Below are 18,221 nucleotides of genomic sequence, written 5' to 3'. Positions count from 1 at the left end.
TAACGTGTAATCTTTTGAGATTGGCTTTTCTCAACATAATATCCTTGTGGTCCATCTGAGTCGTATGTACATTAATATTTGTTCATTCTGTTTGCTGAGCAGTATTTCATGGTGTGAATGTGCCATAACTTAACCATCTGTTGGTTAAAGGACACCTGGATGGTTTCCAGCTTTGGGCTATTACAGATAGAAGTGCTGTGAACATTCCTGCCCAAGCTTATGGGTGGTGGTAAGTTTCGTTTCTCTGGGATAAATGCCCAAGAGAACAATGATAATCTCATGTTTAGTTTTATAAGAGATAGTCAAAATCTTTGTTCCAGAGTGTCTGTTCCATTTTGTACCCACCACTGGTATGCGTGTGATGCACATCTTTGCATCTTTGCCAGCATTGGTTATATGTGATTATTCTGACAGATGTGCAGTGGTGTCTTATAAAGGTTTTAATTTGCAATTTTTCTGGTAGATTTTGTTGGGAATTTCAAGGTAGACTGTTATGTCATAGGCAAATAGAGACTGTTTTATTCCTCACTTTCTAATCTTTAGGTGTCTTCTTTTTCTTGCCTTATTGAAGTGCCTGTATTATGGTACACAAGTTGGTGAGAAGAACGTCTTCCCTTGTTCCCAACACTAGGGGCAAGGTGTTCAGTTCTCCACCAGTAGGTGTCTTGGTAGCTGTGGGTGTTTTGTTGATGCTCTTTACTAAACTGAGGAAGTTTTCCTCTGTTCTTAGTTCCCTCCTTCCTTAATTTGTTGAGGGTTTTTTTTTTTTAAATCATGAATGGATTTATCTTGTTGGGTTTTGTTTGTTTGTTTGTTTTTGGTACCAGGGTTTGAACCCAGACATGTTTAACCACTGAACCACATCGCTAGCCTTTTTTATTTTTATTTTGAGACAGGATCTTGCTAAGTTGCTGAGGCTGGCCTTAAACTTGTGATCCTCCTGCCTCAGCCTCCCAAGTCACTGGGATTACCACCACACCCAGCTATCCTATCAATTAGTGTCCACTGTTCTTTCTGTACAATAGACATGATCATATGAACTTTATAGTTTATTGATATGGTAGATTACATGGATTAATTTATGATTATTAGACTATCCTTGCATACCTAGAATAAATTCTATGGTATATAATTTTTAGATTTTTTGAATTTAGTTGATTAATGTTTTGTTTGGGGGGGGTTTGCTTCTAAGTTCATAGGTGATGCTAGTCTGTAGGGATTTTTTTTTTCTACTTTGTCTGATTTTGATATTCAACTAATACTGACTTATAAACTGACTTTGGAAACGATCTCTCCTCTTATATTTTCTGGGAGCAACAGTAAAATTGGTGTTAATTCTTGTAGACTTAAAAGTAATCATCTACAACTGAAGATTTGGGGGAAGAGCTTGCTTAAGTATGAATTCAGTTACTCTAAGAGAACTATTTAGATTATATATTTCAGAAATGTTTTAGTTATAGTTTAGGAAGAATCAGTTATTCTAAGTTGTTGGATTAAGTTTTTCTTAGCATTCGCTTATCCTTTCAGTGGTTACAGATCTTTTATAATATTCCATTTCATTCTTAGTGTCTTATCTTTTTTTTATGTTTGTCAATTTTAATAGAAGTTTGTCGATGTTATTCATTTTTTGAAGGACCAGCTTTTTGTTTCATTAATTTTCTCTTATTGTTTTCCTGTTTTCAATGTTACTGGTTTCTTACTTTCTTATTTCTTTACCTCTGCTTGCTTTGGGTTTAATTTGCTTTCCTTTTTCTAGGTTCTTCTTTGTGTGTGTGTGTGGGGGGGGGGGTGGTGCTGGGGATTGAACCCAGGGCCTTGTGCATGCAAGGCAAGCACTCTACCAACTGAGCTATCTCCCCAGCCCGTTTTCCAGATTCTTGAGGTCAGAATTTTGGTTATTGATCTGAAGCCTTTCCTGTTTTCTGATGCACGCACTGAATGTGATCGTTTCCTCTCAGCAGTCCTTAGCTAGACCCCACATGTTTTAATATGTTGTTCTCATTCTAATTCAGTATGTTATAATTTTTTTCAGGTCTTCTTTTTTGATCCTTGGATTATCTAGAAGTGTGCTTTGTTTAATGTCCCTGTATTTAAAGACTTCCTTTTTGTTGCATTGCTAACGGGACTCCTTATGGTCAGGGAACACATTCTGTGTGATTTCAGTTATGTGCTTTGCCCTGTGGCCCAGACCATGGCTCGTGGTAAAACCCCAGGAGACTGGAGTCCCAGCCTGCCCAGTGCCTCAGCCCCACCCCGTTGCTTGTGTCTCAGGCAGAAAAAGGAGCCCCAGGCAGGAAGGGACAGAAGATAGAATCAGCCTTCCCAGTGACCCCCATTCCTGACAGCAGTGGGCCCTGAGCCCACAGATCCCTGCCTGCCCAGATCAGGAACTGGTTCACCCTTCCATGACCCTTCCCATGACACGGGGTGATGAACACACAATGAGGCTGCAGGAGGGGTGGGGTGCAGGCAGAGGCAGCCAGTCCAGGCCCTGTGCCCCCACACCCTCACCTCTTTCTAATGGGGTGGTAAGCGAGGAGGGGCAACTCAGATGCCTAAGAAGCTTAGGCCCAAATCTCGGAGACAGTGCCGGGCTGTTGCCCCCCTCACCCAGGTCCGCCAGACGGCCCGATCCCACCGCTGCAGACAGCCCAAGGGCCATCACGGCCGCCGCCCCCGCCGCCGCTGCCAGAACACGGTATGCAGGGTTGCCAGAGGACTGCGAGAAGCTACTGACTCCTCATCTCCTTCCCGCAGGACCTACAAGAACAGTGAGGAGCTCCGGTCTCGGATCCTGTCTGGAATCATCTCACCCATCCATGAGCAGTGGGACAAGGCTAGTGTGAGCAGTCCCCATCGGGAGTTCCCCCCTGCCACAGCCAGAGAGGTGGACCCCCTCCGGATTCCCTCTCACCATCCGCACACCAGCCGGCAGCCTCCCTGGTGAGTACAGTCCTCTATAGGTGGCCCGTGCCTCTGCTGCAGGATCCGGCCATCCTTCCCAGCCGGCCGCTCTGCCGCCTCCCTGGCCTCCAAGTGTTCAACAGAACTGTCCAAGTCTTGGTGTATCCAGGCAGAAAAGGGAGACGCAGGTGGTTCTGAAGGCTGCGTGGTCTCCTCTCCAGAGTCTGCCCCGGGTCATTTCTCTGGGGCTTGCGTGCAGCAGTCGAGGGTACTGCCCAGGCGTTGAGTCAGCTGTTCATTCCAGAGCTCTTGGTACAGGGCCCGGGCCAGGCTTTTTGGCAAAATGCAAAGATGTAGAAGGACTTTTGGGAAGGGGATGCATTCCAGTGTTCCTTTTTTTCTTGACCTCTCCGACAACTTAGAAGTTTTCCAAAACAGCATGCTGCATGAGGGAGCCGCATCCAGGGTCTCTGCAGGTTAGGGTGGCAGCATTAGACTGCAGGCTTCTGCTCTGAAGAAGGCAACAGACCAGGGACCTTAGTCTCTAGCTGAGCACCTCCCAGTCTGGAGCCCACGCTGAGGTAGTAAGGCTGGGGTTGACAGGGTAGAAGGGACAGTTCCCTGTGGGGCTTGTAAGCGCTCGATAAATGTGAACTGCCATTAATTTTTTACTCTGATTTGCAATTATATACCTCTATTTAAGTAATAGGAGATAAGCCTATTTGGCAAAAATCTTTGAAAATATTAGGTCCTCTTGTGAGGGTGGAGAACAATAAGGAGTGATTGAAAAAGTTGGGAAGGGTGTATCTGATGTAACCTCCTATTTCACAGAAGGGAACAGAAGTAAGACCTGCCTAAGGTCACCAGCCATTCATAAAGAGGCAGAGCTGGGCCTCCAGATGTCCTCACTCCCTATGAAGTGCTCTGGCTGTGATCTAATTAGAGTACGGTGGCAAGATTTAAGAAAATAATCCCCAGAGAGCAGTTGAGGGGGAAGATTTTTAGACCTGAAGTAAAAATTTTTAGACCCTGAGCAGCCATCGAGGTGTATCCCTGCCCCGTGCACTGACATACCCACATTCTACCTGTCTCACACCTGGAAACCTCCAAATGCACACCCAAGTCGGGTGTCTGCCCTAACATTAGATAGAGACGTCTGTCTTCCAGAGTGTGGGTGCGCTGTGTCTGGAGCCTGTCGAGGGAGCCTGGTCTGCCACTAGGTTTGTGTCCTGCTGCTGTTAGTTGCTGGGTGCTTCTGAGTTAGAAGTACAGCTGGAGAGGAAGGGCCACTGGAGTGGGGAATTGAGCGTTGATGGCAGGTCTGTCCCTCTCCCAAGTGCTCTAGGAAAGACGAGCAAAGACTGTCTATCAGGAAAGGACTTGGTTTGGTTTTTCTATCTAAGCCTAACTTTTTATTCTTGTCATTTTAAGTCTCACCCACTTCCCTTTGCTCATCTGTCCTCAGATAGTCAGGAAACTGCCCCAAATCTTGTCCCTTGTTTTTTTTTTTTTTTTCCTAATATTGTCTTAGTTGTAGTTGGACACAGTATCTTTTATTTATTTATTTTTATGTGGTGCTGAGGATCAAACCCAGGACCTCTCACGTGCGAGGCAGGCACTCTGCCACTGAGCCCCAGCCCATAGTCCCTTGTTTTGAAAAACCAGTTTTTCCTGAGCTTAGCCAGCTTCACTAAAAATACACTTTTAGATATAAAACTCTTGTTTATGTGATTCTAAATTCACTATTAATCTCAGTCTTTACATGTGATTTTTGAATGTTCCCAAGAGTTTGTGTTCTATTTTCTTTTTAATATTTATAATCCATTTACTAAAATGCTAAACATATCTTTTTTAGTATCTGATATTTGATTATTATTTTTCTTCTTTTGTCTGACCTCCATGGGGTATTTCAAGCATTTGTAATTTCTTATTGTAAATAGTGTCTGTGTGTGTGTGTGTGTGTGTGTGTCACTTTTTTTTTCTTATACTTCCCTTACCCTTGAGTTGTACCCCCTTTATTGGTGGATCGCAAACTTTTTGGTCTCAAGAATGCTCTTGCACTCTCAAAAACTTACTGGAGCCCCCAAAGAGCTCTTATTGGATGTCTACCAACACTTACTGCATTAGAAATCACAACTCAAACTTTAAAAATACCCAGTTACTCATGCATTTAAAAATAGCAACCCATGTTAGCCTAAATAACAAACTTTGATGAAAATATCTTTTCAAAACAAAAAAAATTAGTGAGAAGAGTGATATAGTTTTGCATTTAAAAAAAATTTCTTTAATATCTGACTTAATAGAAGATAGCTAGATTCAGTTTGTCTGTCTGACTGATGCTGGGGTAGAACCCAGGCCCTCCTGCATTCTGAGCACATGCTCTACCCCTGAGCTACACCCCAGCTGGATTCTCGCTTGTGCCTGTGAAATTCAATCTTTAGGGGACTAGTTTTTGTTAAAGTTTTACACAGGTATTTTATTGGAAAAAAGAGTAGTTTAATAACTTTTTCAAATATTCTTTGTGTGTCTATTCTTCTTTGCTATTACACGAAACTTAATAACTGATAGTTTCTTGAAGGGTTGGTGGTGTGGAATCTGAATCCATATCTGTGAACTTTGCATACATCTGTTACATTAAAATCTACTGTGGATCCTGCTTTTTGAATGGATCCTCTCCCTATGCACGATATTGGAAGATCAGGTTATTTGGCCATTTGGAAAATATCGATTAACAGATATGGTAAAAGAATGATACATTTTGTTTTATAATATCCCAAAATCACTTTCATTGGTAATTCTCATCAGAATACTAGAATGCCATCAAGCTCATGTTGGAAACAAATTTCCAAATTGACTGTTTTTTGCTTAAAGTTTTGAATTTTATCATTGACTGCAAATACTGTCCCTTGTTTTCCTTGAAGTAACAGGATACTTTTTAAAAAAATATTTTTAGTTGTAGATGGACATAATACTTTATCTTAGTTTTTGTTGTTGTTTAGTTTTTGTTGTTGTTGTTTGTTTGTTTAATGTTGTTCTGGGGATCGAACCCAGTGTCTTGTGCATGCTAGGCAAGCACTCTACCACTGAGCCACAATCCCAGCCCAGTAACAGGACACTTTGTTTTGGAGAAAATATTGACTACCAAGTCAAGTAATCATGGTTTGTCATTCTTTCTAGTAGAAATGGTTTTCCTTGCACAAATGGGCAGTTCAGGTAAAAAACAACTGCATGAGTACTTTTTTTCCAAGATAACTATATGTAATAGAAGTCCTGTGTGCATACAATATTTCCCATGTCATCATACAATATTAAAAAGACATGTACTCAAAAATTGAGATTGAAATTTTTTAAAAATTGATGTTTACTCCTCTGTCCAGGAAGCGAGGGGGCGATGTGAGGGAGGCATGTGGCCACTAGGTGGCGCTACTGCTTTGGTTCATGCTGAGGCCTTAGCTGCTCACTCACCCCGGCTTCTGCACCCTCAACGCAGATGGCAACACAGTGGAAAAAGCCAAAGGCTTCTAAGATAAAGTAGAGGCCAGATGTCTTTTTTTTTTTTTTTTTTAAGTTTTTGTTTGTTTGGAGGTTTGTTTATTTGTGTTTGGGTTTGCTGGTTATTTGGATTTCTTCTTTTGTGAAGATATAATTCAATCTTTTGTCCATTTTCTCTGTTGGTTCACCTGGCATTTTATGACTTGCAGGCATTCCTTATATATTCTGAACTTTGCCAGATATTTATGTTATGAATCTCCCTTCCCGCTGTGGCTTGTCTTTCTACTCGGTGCATGGTGGGTTTTTTATTAAAACTTTCTAGATTTTTAATAGAATCTAGCTTATCAGTCTTTCCCTATACAGTTGGTAATTGTTTTGATTTGTTTAAGAAATATCATATATTTTCTTTAAGAAGTTTGTCATTTTACCTTTTTAGATCTTCAATCCACTTAAAGTAAATTTTTATGTGCAGGACAGAATTCATAGTTTTCCCTATTGGTAGCCAGTTCATTCAGTAGCATATTTTGAAAAGAATATCTTCTGCCTATGCCACCTGAATAATTTTCATTTTTATTACTTGTGAAACTATTATTACTTATTCCTAAATTTTACTCTCTTTCTTTTCCTCTTGGAGCCAAATAATCTTGAACCTTATAGTTCTTCCCCATGGACAGCAAAGTGAGTTCAATAATATTTCTGTATGTCGTGTTTAATTATTGAGCACTACCTGCTCTCAACAACCTGCTAGGCATTTCATCCACATGTTCTTATTTAATATCTCAACACCTCCATCAGATCAGTAAGAGCTCCATTTTACACGCAAGGAAGCTGAGGTTCCTATACAGTTAGCTTCATCACAGCCAGTAAGAACCGAAAGTTGTGTTATAATAGTAGAATATTGGCACTACTTCTTGACTGCTTTGTGATGTAGCAGGCAGGGTGCTGCAATAAACATTCTCTTTTAATGTCTGTGACAGTCCTGAGAAATAGACAATATTATCTGTATTTTATGGAAGAAAAGACTAGGCCTTGGAGATCTTGTGACTTCCAGGGGGTCATAGAGCTGTTAATTGGTGAAGCCAGAATTGGAACTTGAGGCTAACTAAAGCCTTTGCTTTTTTCCCCAAGTCATTTTGTTTAAGTGTCCCTCATGTGTCCCTAGGCACGGAATACACGATGAGATATGGCCCAACCTTCAAGGAGTTTCCATTAAATTAGGGCTAATTGCCTTTTTTGGTCCAGACCGTAAATCTTTTTTAAAAAACAGTGACAGAAATATGTCTGAGATGTGCTTAAATTCAGAGAAGAGCAATTAGCCTGAAGTGGGACAGGATAGAAAGAAAGACTTCACAGAGATGATGCCTAAGCCAAACTTTAAAAGACCAATAAAAATGTTATGACATTGGGGAAATTGGCTTTTATGGCCAAGGGAAGAGTGGGTACTAGTGGAGCCATGAAACCATCTTGTCTGTACGTTGGCGGGCAGAGTGGGGGGTTGCTTGTGCCAGCATGTGAAGGGAGAAAAGGCAAATAAACACAGGACCCAACCCCAGGGGCAGTGTGTGCTGCGGGGCTGATTTGATCCTTGGGTGATCCTTGGGAGGCATCAGAATGTTTTGAAAAACTACCTGGTTGGGACCCCCCAGATTTTTTTTCTCTGAAGGAATCCAATAAGATTGTGACAGTTAACATGCTAACATGATTAATATTAAATGAGTCCTAACTGTGTCCAGGAGTTACATTAAGTGTAAAATACATGTAAACGTAGTCTCTCTTAATCCTTATAACAAGACAGGGAGGCAGCTGCTATCCTTATCCTCATTTCCTAGAAAAGAAAACTGAGCACAAGAGGTTGATCAGCTTGCCCAAAGCAATGCAGCTCATGAGCATTAGAGCCGGATTCAGCCTTAGTGTTTCCTCCTCCTGACATGTGTGTCAGCACTTTCAGAAGAGATGATGATCATGGCTTTAGTTTTTCAACAAAGGAAGAGAAAGTCCAAGTGGCTGGAGCCCAGTACACCATTGGGTGGAGGGAGGAGGTGCCACAGTGGTGTTGGCGCAGGCCAGTTACATAGAGCCTTGGGGCCAAGGTCAGGGGCAGTGGGAAGCCACTGGGGGTTCTGTCAAGGAAGGGGACTTTGTATTATTCACATTGAAAAATTTTAAAAATCCCCTTGGAAAAGTACCAAAAGACAACAGAGAGGAAAGCGCTCAGAACGAACTCCTGGCCTTCCTTGCAAACTGTCCATAAGCGGATCTGCTCCTGAAACAGTGTGTCAAACACTTCCAGGCTAGAGCCTCAGGAGAGCCCACCGTCCAGGTCCCCGACTGACCCCCCGATAGCACATACATGGCACAGATCTTAGTAGTACCACAAAGGCTTTAAAAACAGAACTGACGTTGAAACCAGAAGCTGGGGCCCAAATGCAACTGGGTTAATTGCCTGCTAAAATAAAAATAACAAGATTCTCCCTTCCTTTCATAGCAAAATGTTCACCATGTCTGGGATAAAGTCCAAAATTACTGGGCGTAAAAAAACCAAGAAAATTTCAGCTCACAAAAAGACGGTCAACAGATGCCAATACCAAGATGACACACATGTTAGAATTATTTGACAAAGACTTTAAAGCAGCTATTATAAAAATACTACAAGACGGGAAGGTACATAGTCTTGAAATGAATGATGGATAGAAAGACAAAGGCAAATAGAAGATATAAAGAAGAATGAAGTGGGCATTTTAGGACTGAAAAATACAACAAAATTACTCCATTATTGGATGAATCGATTTGACTTGAGTCTATTAATTTAAAGATAGAGCGGTAAAAACTAAGAACTGAACAACAGAGAAAAATTTTTAAAAGTCTGGGAAAACCTATGAGACGATTATAAAAGGTCTCACATTAGGGCCATTAGAGTCCTAGAAGGAGCACAGAAAGAGTGCAGCAGAGAGAAATACATAAAGAAAATCGTGGCTGACAACCTCCGCTTAGCAAAGGAAATCAACCAATGATCTTAAAAGCTTGGCAAATTATAAGTAGGATAAAGCTGAAGAAGTCCATGCCTAGGATGTCACATGTCACAGACTGCGGAAAAGTAAAGGCAAATACCTTGAACACAACTAGAGAAAACCAGTATATTAATCACAGGAAATAAGAATTTGATTATTAATTTCTTATCATAAACCATGGAGATTACAAAAAGTAAAACAATATTCTTACAGTGTTGAGAAAAAGCGAATTGTTAATCCAGAATTCGATATCCATTGTGACTAGTTTGCCTTCATTTCTGAAGGATATTAAGATTGTCTCAATGAAATGAAAATGAGAACAAAAAGAATTGTAAAGGGAAACTCTTCAGACAGAAAGAAATGGCACTGGATGGAAACAGGCCGTCAGAAATAAAGCCAGAGCAATAGAAACGGAAAATAACTGGGTGATATAATAGAATGTTCTCTTGAGCTCTCTAAGGTGTGTTTTATAGTTGAAAGCAAACATTAATGATATTCTGGGATAGGGTTTTCAGAGTAATATAGTATATGACAGCGGTGAGATAGAGATGGCAAATGGAGGACGTGTGCACTGGTGAAGTTTCTGCATTCCACTTGAAATGGTAAGATGTTATTTTTAAGTATACTGTGAAAAGTTATGTATATTGAAATCTTTCTGAGAAACCACTAAAAAAAAGAACTGCACAAAAAAAGAAATAGACAAGGGGCTGGGGCTCAGTGGGTGAGTGCTCGCCTAGCATGTGTGAGGCCCTGGGTTTGATCCTCAGCACACATAAAAGTAAACAAAATAAAGATATTGTGTCCATCTACAACTAAAACAAAATTTAAAAAAAGAAATAGTCAAAAACAAAATGAAGTAATTACAAGAAAGAGGAAATGGGAGTATAAAGGGAACGATTGGAAAACCAATAATAAAATGCTAAATCTAAATCTGAACATAATAATAATTACATGAAGGGTAACTAGTCTCAACACACCCCATTAAAAGATTTTGGGCTTTTGAGGTGGGCAGTTCAAGGGTGAATCCTATCTGCCATTTACTAGTATCTGTGGCCTTGTGCAGGAAACCTGGCCCCTCTGAGCTTCATGTATAAAATACGAAAAATAACTAGGTTCAGTCAGGGCTGCAGTGAGGACGGGACTATGTGTACGGGGAACTCGGCACATTGGTTTGTTTCAAAAGTAGCAGAGATGCATATTTGCAGAGATGCAGAGTATCTTTGGAAGAACATATAAGAAACTGGTATTGTCTGGGTGGGCTGGGGGACAAGAGTAAGAGGGAGAATTTTAGTTATTACAGATCCATAATCTCTTGTCCACAATTTTGAAATCAAAAAAGTTTATTTTGCTTGGTATCAAAACTTACTGATGGGGTTGGGGTTGTGGCTCAGTGGTAGAGCGCTCACCTAGCATGCATGAGGCACTGAGTTCAATTTTCAGTACCATATAATATAAAATAAAGATATTGTGTCCACCTAAAAACTAAAAAATAAGTATTAAAAAAAAACCCTTACCGATGGCAAAACCTAACCTGAAGTGGATGAAATTCTTTATATCTTCAGTAATCCCACTTAAATGTAAATATTCATTCATTCATTTTGGACAAATATTAGCATATTGGTTACAGGGCCCTTCTTAGAAGTAATAAACAAAATATGTTGGTATTCCCATCTGACCTTTCCAAAATACAGGGAAAAATTATGAATTTCAAAACATCTGACCCAAAATGATGAACCTTTGTATCCTTTTTTATTCATGAATTTTGAAACTGGGGAATGCATTACCTATTCAGAAAACTGAATCTGAACAATCCATCTTTCAGAAACTAAATTTTAAAAAACTAATAACACAGGATCTGACACAAGCTCACAGTAAATAGCAGGACCGCTGTTAGCCCATCCTCGTAGGCCTTTCCTGCCAACCAGAAACCGAGGCTCACTGTCATGGCGGCCTCTGTGCACTGCTAGATTTTGTATTTTAAAATACAGAGGTTTTGTGACAGGCTTCTGCTGGCCAAACCCAAAGTCCAGAACATACTTCTTGCTCCCAGTCCTTAGTCCTTTCAGCTGAACTTTCATGCCCAAGGGAGGCTTATTCTTTTGATATAAAAGGGCTGCTCCTTGGGAGGGAATCTGTGTCTTCCAGATCACCCCCCACCCACTCCCTGAGGAGAGGGGCCGCTTTGGCAGCCAGGACATCCTGCCCCAGAGGACCTCGCCATTCCTCAGTGGCTAGTTTCCTCCGTCCTTCAGTTGATTTCCGGATGGTGGAGCCAGGGATTGAGCTCAAGGACCATATACAAAAAAAAAAAAAGAGAGAGAGAGAAAAAAAACTTAAATCCCTAGAGTCTCAGTCAGCATACCTAGGACCATGATTTGGCCAAAAGAGCTGTGGAGAGGAAGAGGGATCCTGGGTGCCATTTATTTCCAATGGGTTCTAAGCACACGCACCGTGAGTTCCCAGAAGTGTGCGTGTGTTGCAGTGAGACTGTTGTGAACAGAATATGTTGTGACAATTTTGAGTGTGCAGATGGCTGCAGTGGGCCTCGTGGCTGCCCCTCCAGCCTTCCTTGTTCTGTTTCTGCGTTTTTCATTCTCTGTGGTCAGAGAAAAATGAAAATGGCTTCCTATTTCAGGAACAGTCAGACTCTTTCCCCAGGCATTTTAACAACCACCCAGAGCCCTGTGTCCGCTGCCCTATAGTGGGCACTTTGTGGAGCTAGATAAGATGCTTGCTGCCCACAGGCACCACCTGGCCTGTCCTCAGAGAGGCCCATGATGTTGGAGGCCACCAGAAACCATGACTTCCGGCTCCATGAGCCCTGGCTGGGGGGGTAGTAACCTGGGTCAGGAAGGGTTCCTTTCCTTGGAATCCTGGCCCTGTTCCACCCAGACTTCCGTATCCTCTCCAGCCCTCTGGGTGGAGCTGACTGGAGAAGCATTTTGGATTTCTTCTCTAGTTAGTGGCTTCTTACCTGTAAGCTTAGATCAGCTGCCGTTGGCCAGCTTTCCAGTTCTGGCAGGAACCCACTGGCCCCAGAGCGTCAGGTTTGTGTTGCTCACCAGGGCTCTGAGCAGCCTCCAAAGCACGCATTTTAAAATACTAAACCTTTTTTGCTTTATTACATTCATCTTCATATCCTTTATGGGAGATATAAAGAAGAACCTGACCCCCAGAGCGAGTGCCACTGCTCACACTTGCAGCACGCTCCTCTCTAGTTTTATTCACACCTGTCGTCCCCTCCCCACCCCCACGCACTTTTCTCAGTTGTTCCCTGGGCTCTGGATGATCTCTCCCCCCACACTTGGGCCTCGAGCATGAGCATTTTCTACATAATTTTTAAAGCATTCTGGGAACATTGTTTCTCTTGTTTCCATCCTGCATATAGGGATAGACGGTGCTGGACCTAACTGGTCCCCAGGGAGGCCGATTCCAGTTTCCCTGATGGAGGTCTTCATGGATGCATTTTAACGTGAATGCTTATTCCTTCCTCAAGGGGGACACCTAGGTGTAAAATTATTGTATCAAAGAATGTGAAGCTATGTACGACAGTGAAAGAGGGATGCCATTTTGTGTGTGGGTAGAGGTGCTGCGGGGTTGCTCTAAGAAAGTGTCCCCTCATTTCTGCTCCACTTCATCACGCACTCTCAGAGAAGGAGGAAGTCAGTACCTTGCTTCCTCCAAGGAAGAGGGGAGAGGTTTGTAGGCTGTGCTTCTCCTGTGGGGAGGGCGCAGAGCAGGCCCGCAGCACACGGGGCACTGAAGCTCCACGCAAGGGCAGTGATGGAGAGAAGGCTGAGACACAGTGTGTGGCTTGGGACTGTGCTGCCCTCTCTCTCCACCTGGGAAGCTCTTCAGTCTTAACTTTGTGATTTTAGTGTTTGGTTTTTGAGCAATATTTTTCTGGTGTAAAAGTTCTTGGTTCTTTATACAAAGTTTAAAAACTTGAAGAAGGTGTGGATAAAATAGTGTATCTGGAGGTCGCCCCTGTTAAAATATATCTTTACCTAGAACTAAGATCCTGGCTGGGTTTGGCAGTGCACACTTTTTCACAGTTATTTGGGAGGCTGGGGCAAGAGGATATCTCAAGTTCAAGGCCAGATTGGGCAACTTACCAAGACCCTGTCTTAAAATCAAAAGGCTTGGGGTGTAGTTCAATGGTAAAGCACCCTTGAGTTCAATTCCCAGGATAGCAAAAGGGGGGGAAAAAATGAACTGGGATCCTCCATGTTGCCGGCTTTTGTTCAGCTCTTCGCACATAGTGGTCTTGTGATAATGGTTGGTGTCAATCTGTGCCAGGGACCACTTTGAAATATCTCGTCTTGTGGTCTTATGCAGGTGTCGCCCCTGTCCCCTGGGGATAGGAATGCATTTGCAGACCCAAAAGCATCAGGGTCAGGACCCTGGGAGCCCAGGCACCTGGCTGATCTGGGACTTGTGCTAATTGTCCCTTGTTTGTTTCAGGTGTGATCCCCTGGGCCCATTTGCTGTCGGGGGAGAAGACCTAGACCCTTTTGGGTGAGTACCACTCGGGAGGTGGCAGCAGCGTCAGTTGCTCTTGTGGCTTTGAGCCCCAGCTCATCTTCTAATCTTAGAACTTTTCATCAGTCTCTCCTTCGGGGTGAAGGAGGCAGTTGCTGCCAGGCAGCTGAGAAGGCACTGCCACTTAGGGTGCTCTCCAACCCAGAGCTGCAGCAGGGCCTGAGTGCCTGAGAGGATGGGGCAAGCCCAGCAGGCAGCTCTTCTGTCCTCCCTCTGTCCCCTGCACCTGGTGGGGGACAGTAGCCTTCCCTTGGATGCCAGCTACACAGGGTCTTTCAGATCTGGGTTAAGCACCGTTGGGGCCCAAACCTTAGGTGCTCAGGGCTACGGGGACGGCACCTCCATGCGGAAGGGAAGTCTCTGGGCCCCGTTAGATTCTGTGTGGGTCGCCTTGCACCCAGCAGAGTTATCACGCCCCAGCCAGGCTCCATCCTCTGCATGATTGAGACTAGCTCTTAACCTCACAGAAAGGTGCCTTCATCTTTGTCATCCTGCTGCTGGAGAGTAGGGAGATCATGGAACTCTGCAGTGCCACTCAGATGTGACTGCAGGATTAAGGAGCACTAGCTCATTCATCCTCATTTGAGCACTTGAGGTCATGTCTGCAGAACTCCGCGAGGGCAGGTGCCATCAGGAGCTGGACTCGGGCAGCACACAGGCAGTGAGAAATTGCCATGTGGCTCTCAGGGATGTGGTGGGAAACCCAGCTTGGTGAATCGTCTCAATGCTCCGGTTAGCCCTAGACCTTGGGGAGTGCCTCCCAGAGCCTGTGCAGACAGCTGTGCACCAACTGGCGAGTTCTCCCATTTTCGATCACGGTGACCCCGGGATACAGACAGGCAGGGATAGGGAGCCTTCCGCATCTTCCTGCACTGTCACCAGCCCCTCCGCAGGGCAGAGGTGCTCTTTGTGGGCTTGCTTTTGCCTGCTTTCTTCTGACTGGCACGGCCTTCTGGGGCACCTGGAGTAGACCTCCCAGTCATCCTCGTCCATTCTGGCCCTCCTGGCTCTGTGCCAATGGCGGTCCCTTCCTCAGCTGCTTACCTTTGTCCTTTCTGCCTCAGGTGTCGGAGAGGTGGCATGGTTGTGGATCCCCTGAGATCTGGTTTCCCGAGAGCTCTTATTGACCCATCGTCAGGCCTCCCAAACCATCTTCCTCCAGGCGCTGTGCCCCCAGGAGCTCGCTTTGACCCCTTTGGGCCCATTGGGACCAGCCCATCTGGGTAAGTATGTGCTGAGAATCGACCTCACGGCAGCTTAGCCCAGCTCAGCATTGCAGGATTGCCGCCAGCAGGATTGCCACTACCCCCGCTGCTGCTGCCAGGAGTGTGGGCTCTCCTCCAGGCCCTGCCCGCTGCCTTCCGGGAGCCTCCAGGAGTTACCGTCCCTCTGTGCCTCTGTGCCTCCCTTCTCTCCAGGGAGCTGTCAGGGTGCAGGAGGAACTAACACGTAGTGCAGTTCGACATGTGCCTGGAGCTCACTGCCGTTGTGGCAGTGGAGAGTACTGTCCTCTCTATAGATGTGAGAGTTGAGACCCCAGGGCTCGGTTAACTTAGCCAGCGTAGGAGAGCCAGGATGGAAATGGAGGCTGCTGGCTGTAAAGTGCACGCTCTTCAACTCCACAGCCACCAGCCTCTCTGGAGAGCACGCAGGCGAGGGGTGTGTGGCCTTGGCCCTCCCTCCCTCTAACTCACCAGCCCCTCTTTCCATTTCAGACCGAACCCAGACCATCTCCCCCCGCCGGGCTTTGATGACATGTACCTGTGAAGGCCTCAAGAATGTAACATCCCAGCCTCCTCTCCACTCTCCTGGAGCTGCCATCGCCGGCCCCACCAGCAACCGTGTTCTTGCGGGCTCGGGGCAAGGGACTCTGCCCATGTGTTTGCAGGCTGGCTGGGATTGCCTCCCCGACCCTTATCAGAGCCAAGGTACAGCAGCCCTCCACCTGGCTGCACATAGGTCCCAAAGAGAAATCAGCGTGTCTCTCCCACCACGAGAGAGACTCAGGCAACATACACCCTCCACCTGATGCTATAAGAACAGAACGCATTTTGGATGTTATTATTGAGAACCAAATGTCAATACAGAGTCCGTGTTGCCAGTCTCCCAATTTTCTTTCTACATTAATGCATAGCTCCTTCCAGTTTTGAGAATTTAGGCTCTGAGACTATAGGACTGAATAGCTCCTCCCATCTGAACCCATTCTTCCCGACCTCCCCTTTCATGTCACTGTTGCTCCTGACGTTACTGAGATGAATCTAGCTACATGGATGGCAGTGAGTGACTGTAGTTCCCATAGGTCACAAGGATGACTCTCACAAGGACAGGCACGTTGTGCAAAGACTGTACCATTGTGATGAGAGCAAAATCTCCTGGCCATTCCTGTTCTGGGCCAACCCTCTGGATCGCCTGGGCCTGGACAGCAGTGGCCTATAAGCAGAGGAATAAACAGAATTTAATCACATTTTGCCCCATAACTTACTGAGTGATCGGAAGGAAGTCCCTTCTTTAGGGCTTTGTCCCCACCTGTGAAATTGGAGGTGCCTTTCCTGCTCTCCGATATTCTGGTGGGTCTTCCCATGAGTGGCCACAACCCCTAGGATTGGGCAGAGGAAAAGAGTGAAAACTCAAGGTCTGTGTGGCATCTGTAATGGCGTTATTTGTCCCTCTGGGGACCTAGACAAAGCATAGGAGAATGGACTCCATCCAAACGTGGCCTCAAACTTTGGGAGGAGCAGGGAGCCCCAGCCTCCGGAAGCTGTGTGCTGTGTCCTGTGTCTGGCCCTCCTGACCTCTGCCCTTCGCCAGCTCCTCTGAAGCTGGAGCCCGACGGGCGTGTGCGGGGCTGAGGCCAGTGCTGCGGTGGGAAGAGCACCAGAGAGCACAGGCGGAGGCGCGAAGTCAAGGCCCTGTGCACTTTGTGCAGACAGTATTTCAACATGCCTGGGTCGCTTTCCCTAAATTAGGACATGTCATTCCCCTGTAGACAGCAGCTGGACACTGTAGCTTTTCTGAGGTGTCAGCTAGGCTGGATTTTGTGGCCTAAGATTCCCTGTCTGTCTGCTTAGCCCCAAAATGCATAGGGTAAACCACTGACCAGCACAGGAGGGCCAGCCTCAGGTCGAGGTAGAGGCTGGCCTGGGGGGGCAGGCTTGCATGAGCAGGTACCCTGGTATTTCCAGCAAGCCCCACTATACGCATTGACATAGTAAAAGACCCCAGAGACAGGGAGCTGACCACTTTGAAGTCTTTAAAACATCTCCGCTATGAGGAAAGACCCAGGCATCAGGCAAAGATGTAACCACCATCATTGCTCATAGTCTTCCTTAGGGTTGGCAGACTGGAATGTTCGTTTTTGTTTTGGAATTGGACCATACCTGCAACCAAGGGGCTTGGAGCACTTTGCTCATAAAACTACAACAGCACCAGGCATGGTGGCACATGTAATAATCCCAGCGGCTCAGGAGGCTGAGGCAGGAGGATCACAAGAGCATAGGAGAATGGGCTCCATCCAAATGTGGCCTCAAACTTTGGGAGGAGCAGGGAACCCCAGCAACTCAGTGAGATGCTGTCTCTAAATAAAATACAAAATAGGGCTGGGGATGTGGCTCAGTGGTCGAGTGCCTCTAATTCAATCCCCGGAACCCCCAAAAAAACCCTACAACAGCTCCAGGTGTGGTGGCACACGCCTTTACAGCAGCTTGGGAGGCTTGAGGCAGGAGGATTGTGAGTTCATACCAGCCTCAGCAACTTAGCAAGGCTCTAAACTTGGTGAGGCCCTGTCTCTAAATAAAATAGGAAAAAGGGCTGGGGATGTGGCTCAGCGGTTAAGTGCTCCTGGGTTCAATTCCTGGTACCAAAAAAAAAAAAAAAAAAAAAAAGCAGCAATTATTGAGAGAAGCATTTAAAGGGACATCAGACACAGGGAAGGTAGATAACTTAGGGCCCTGATTCAAGGAAAAGATAAATTTAAAACAAATTTGCCATTTTTTAATAATGTACATAATTCTGTTTTCTAAAAAGAGAAAATTTAGTGATTCATCTACAGAACTAGCCATTTAGTGTGGATCTCCCAGACAGTGTCCTAGATGTCATGTGGGGGGAGTGAACGGGACCGTGAGGAACTTCCTAGTCAAGCTTTTGGGCTTGTTCTGTTCTGGGCCACTCTTCTAACCATGGGAAACCCACACGGAGCAAATGGGAATGTTTCAGTGTGTATCTTACAGAACCTCCAAAATTGGAACCTGAACAATAAACATCAGCCATTAATAATAA

The 18,221-nt window shown here is 44.9% G+C and overlaps 1 protein-coding gene across 2 annotated transcripts in view; it reads left to right on the top strand.

Moving 5' to 3' along the window:
* Nucleotides 1-18,221, top strand: part of Psmf1 (proteasome inhibitor subunit 1) — a 33,486-nt gene extending 15,265 nt beyond the window's left edge. For both annotated transcript variants that reach the window (XM_046433067.2, XM_046433068.2), the window contains exons 4-7: nt 2,758-2,943; nt 13,869-13,922; nt 15,011-15,169; nt 15,662-18,221. In XM_046433067.2, coding sequence (XP_046289023.1) covers nt 2,758-2,943; nt 13,869-13,922; nt 15,011-15,169; nt 15,662-15,713 — 451 coding nt within the window. In that variant the 3' untranslated portion in view covers nt 15,714-18,221. The remainder of the gene's footprint in view (nt 1-2,757; nt 2,944-13,868; nt 13,923-15,010; nt 15,170-15,661) is intronic.

Source organism: Marmota monax, unplaced genomic scaffold, assembly GCF_021218885.2.
Source record: "Marmota monax isolate L192 unplaced genomic scaffold, Marmota_monax_Labrador192_F-V1.1 WCK01_AAM20220418_F8-fsc00014, whole genome shotgun sequence".
Classification (NCBI taxonomy): Eukaryota; Metazoa; Chordata; class Mammalia; order Rodentia; family Sciuridae; genus Marmota; species Marmota monax.
Note: the sequence above shows the minus strand (reverse complement) of the source record. Positions and strands in the feature narration are given on the sequence as shown.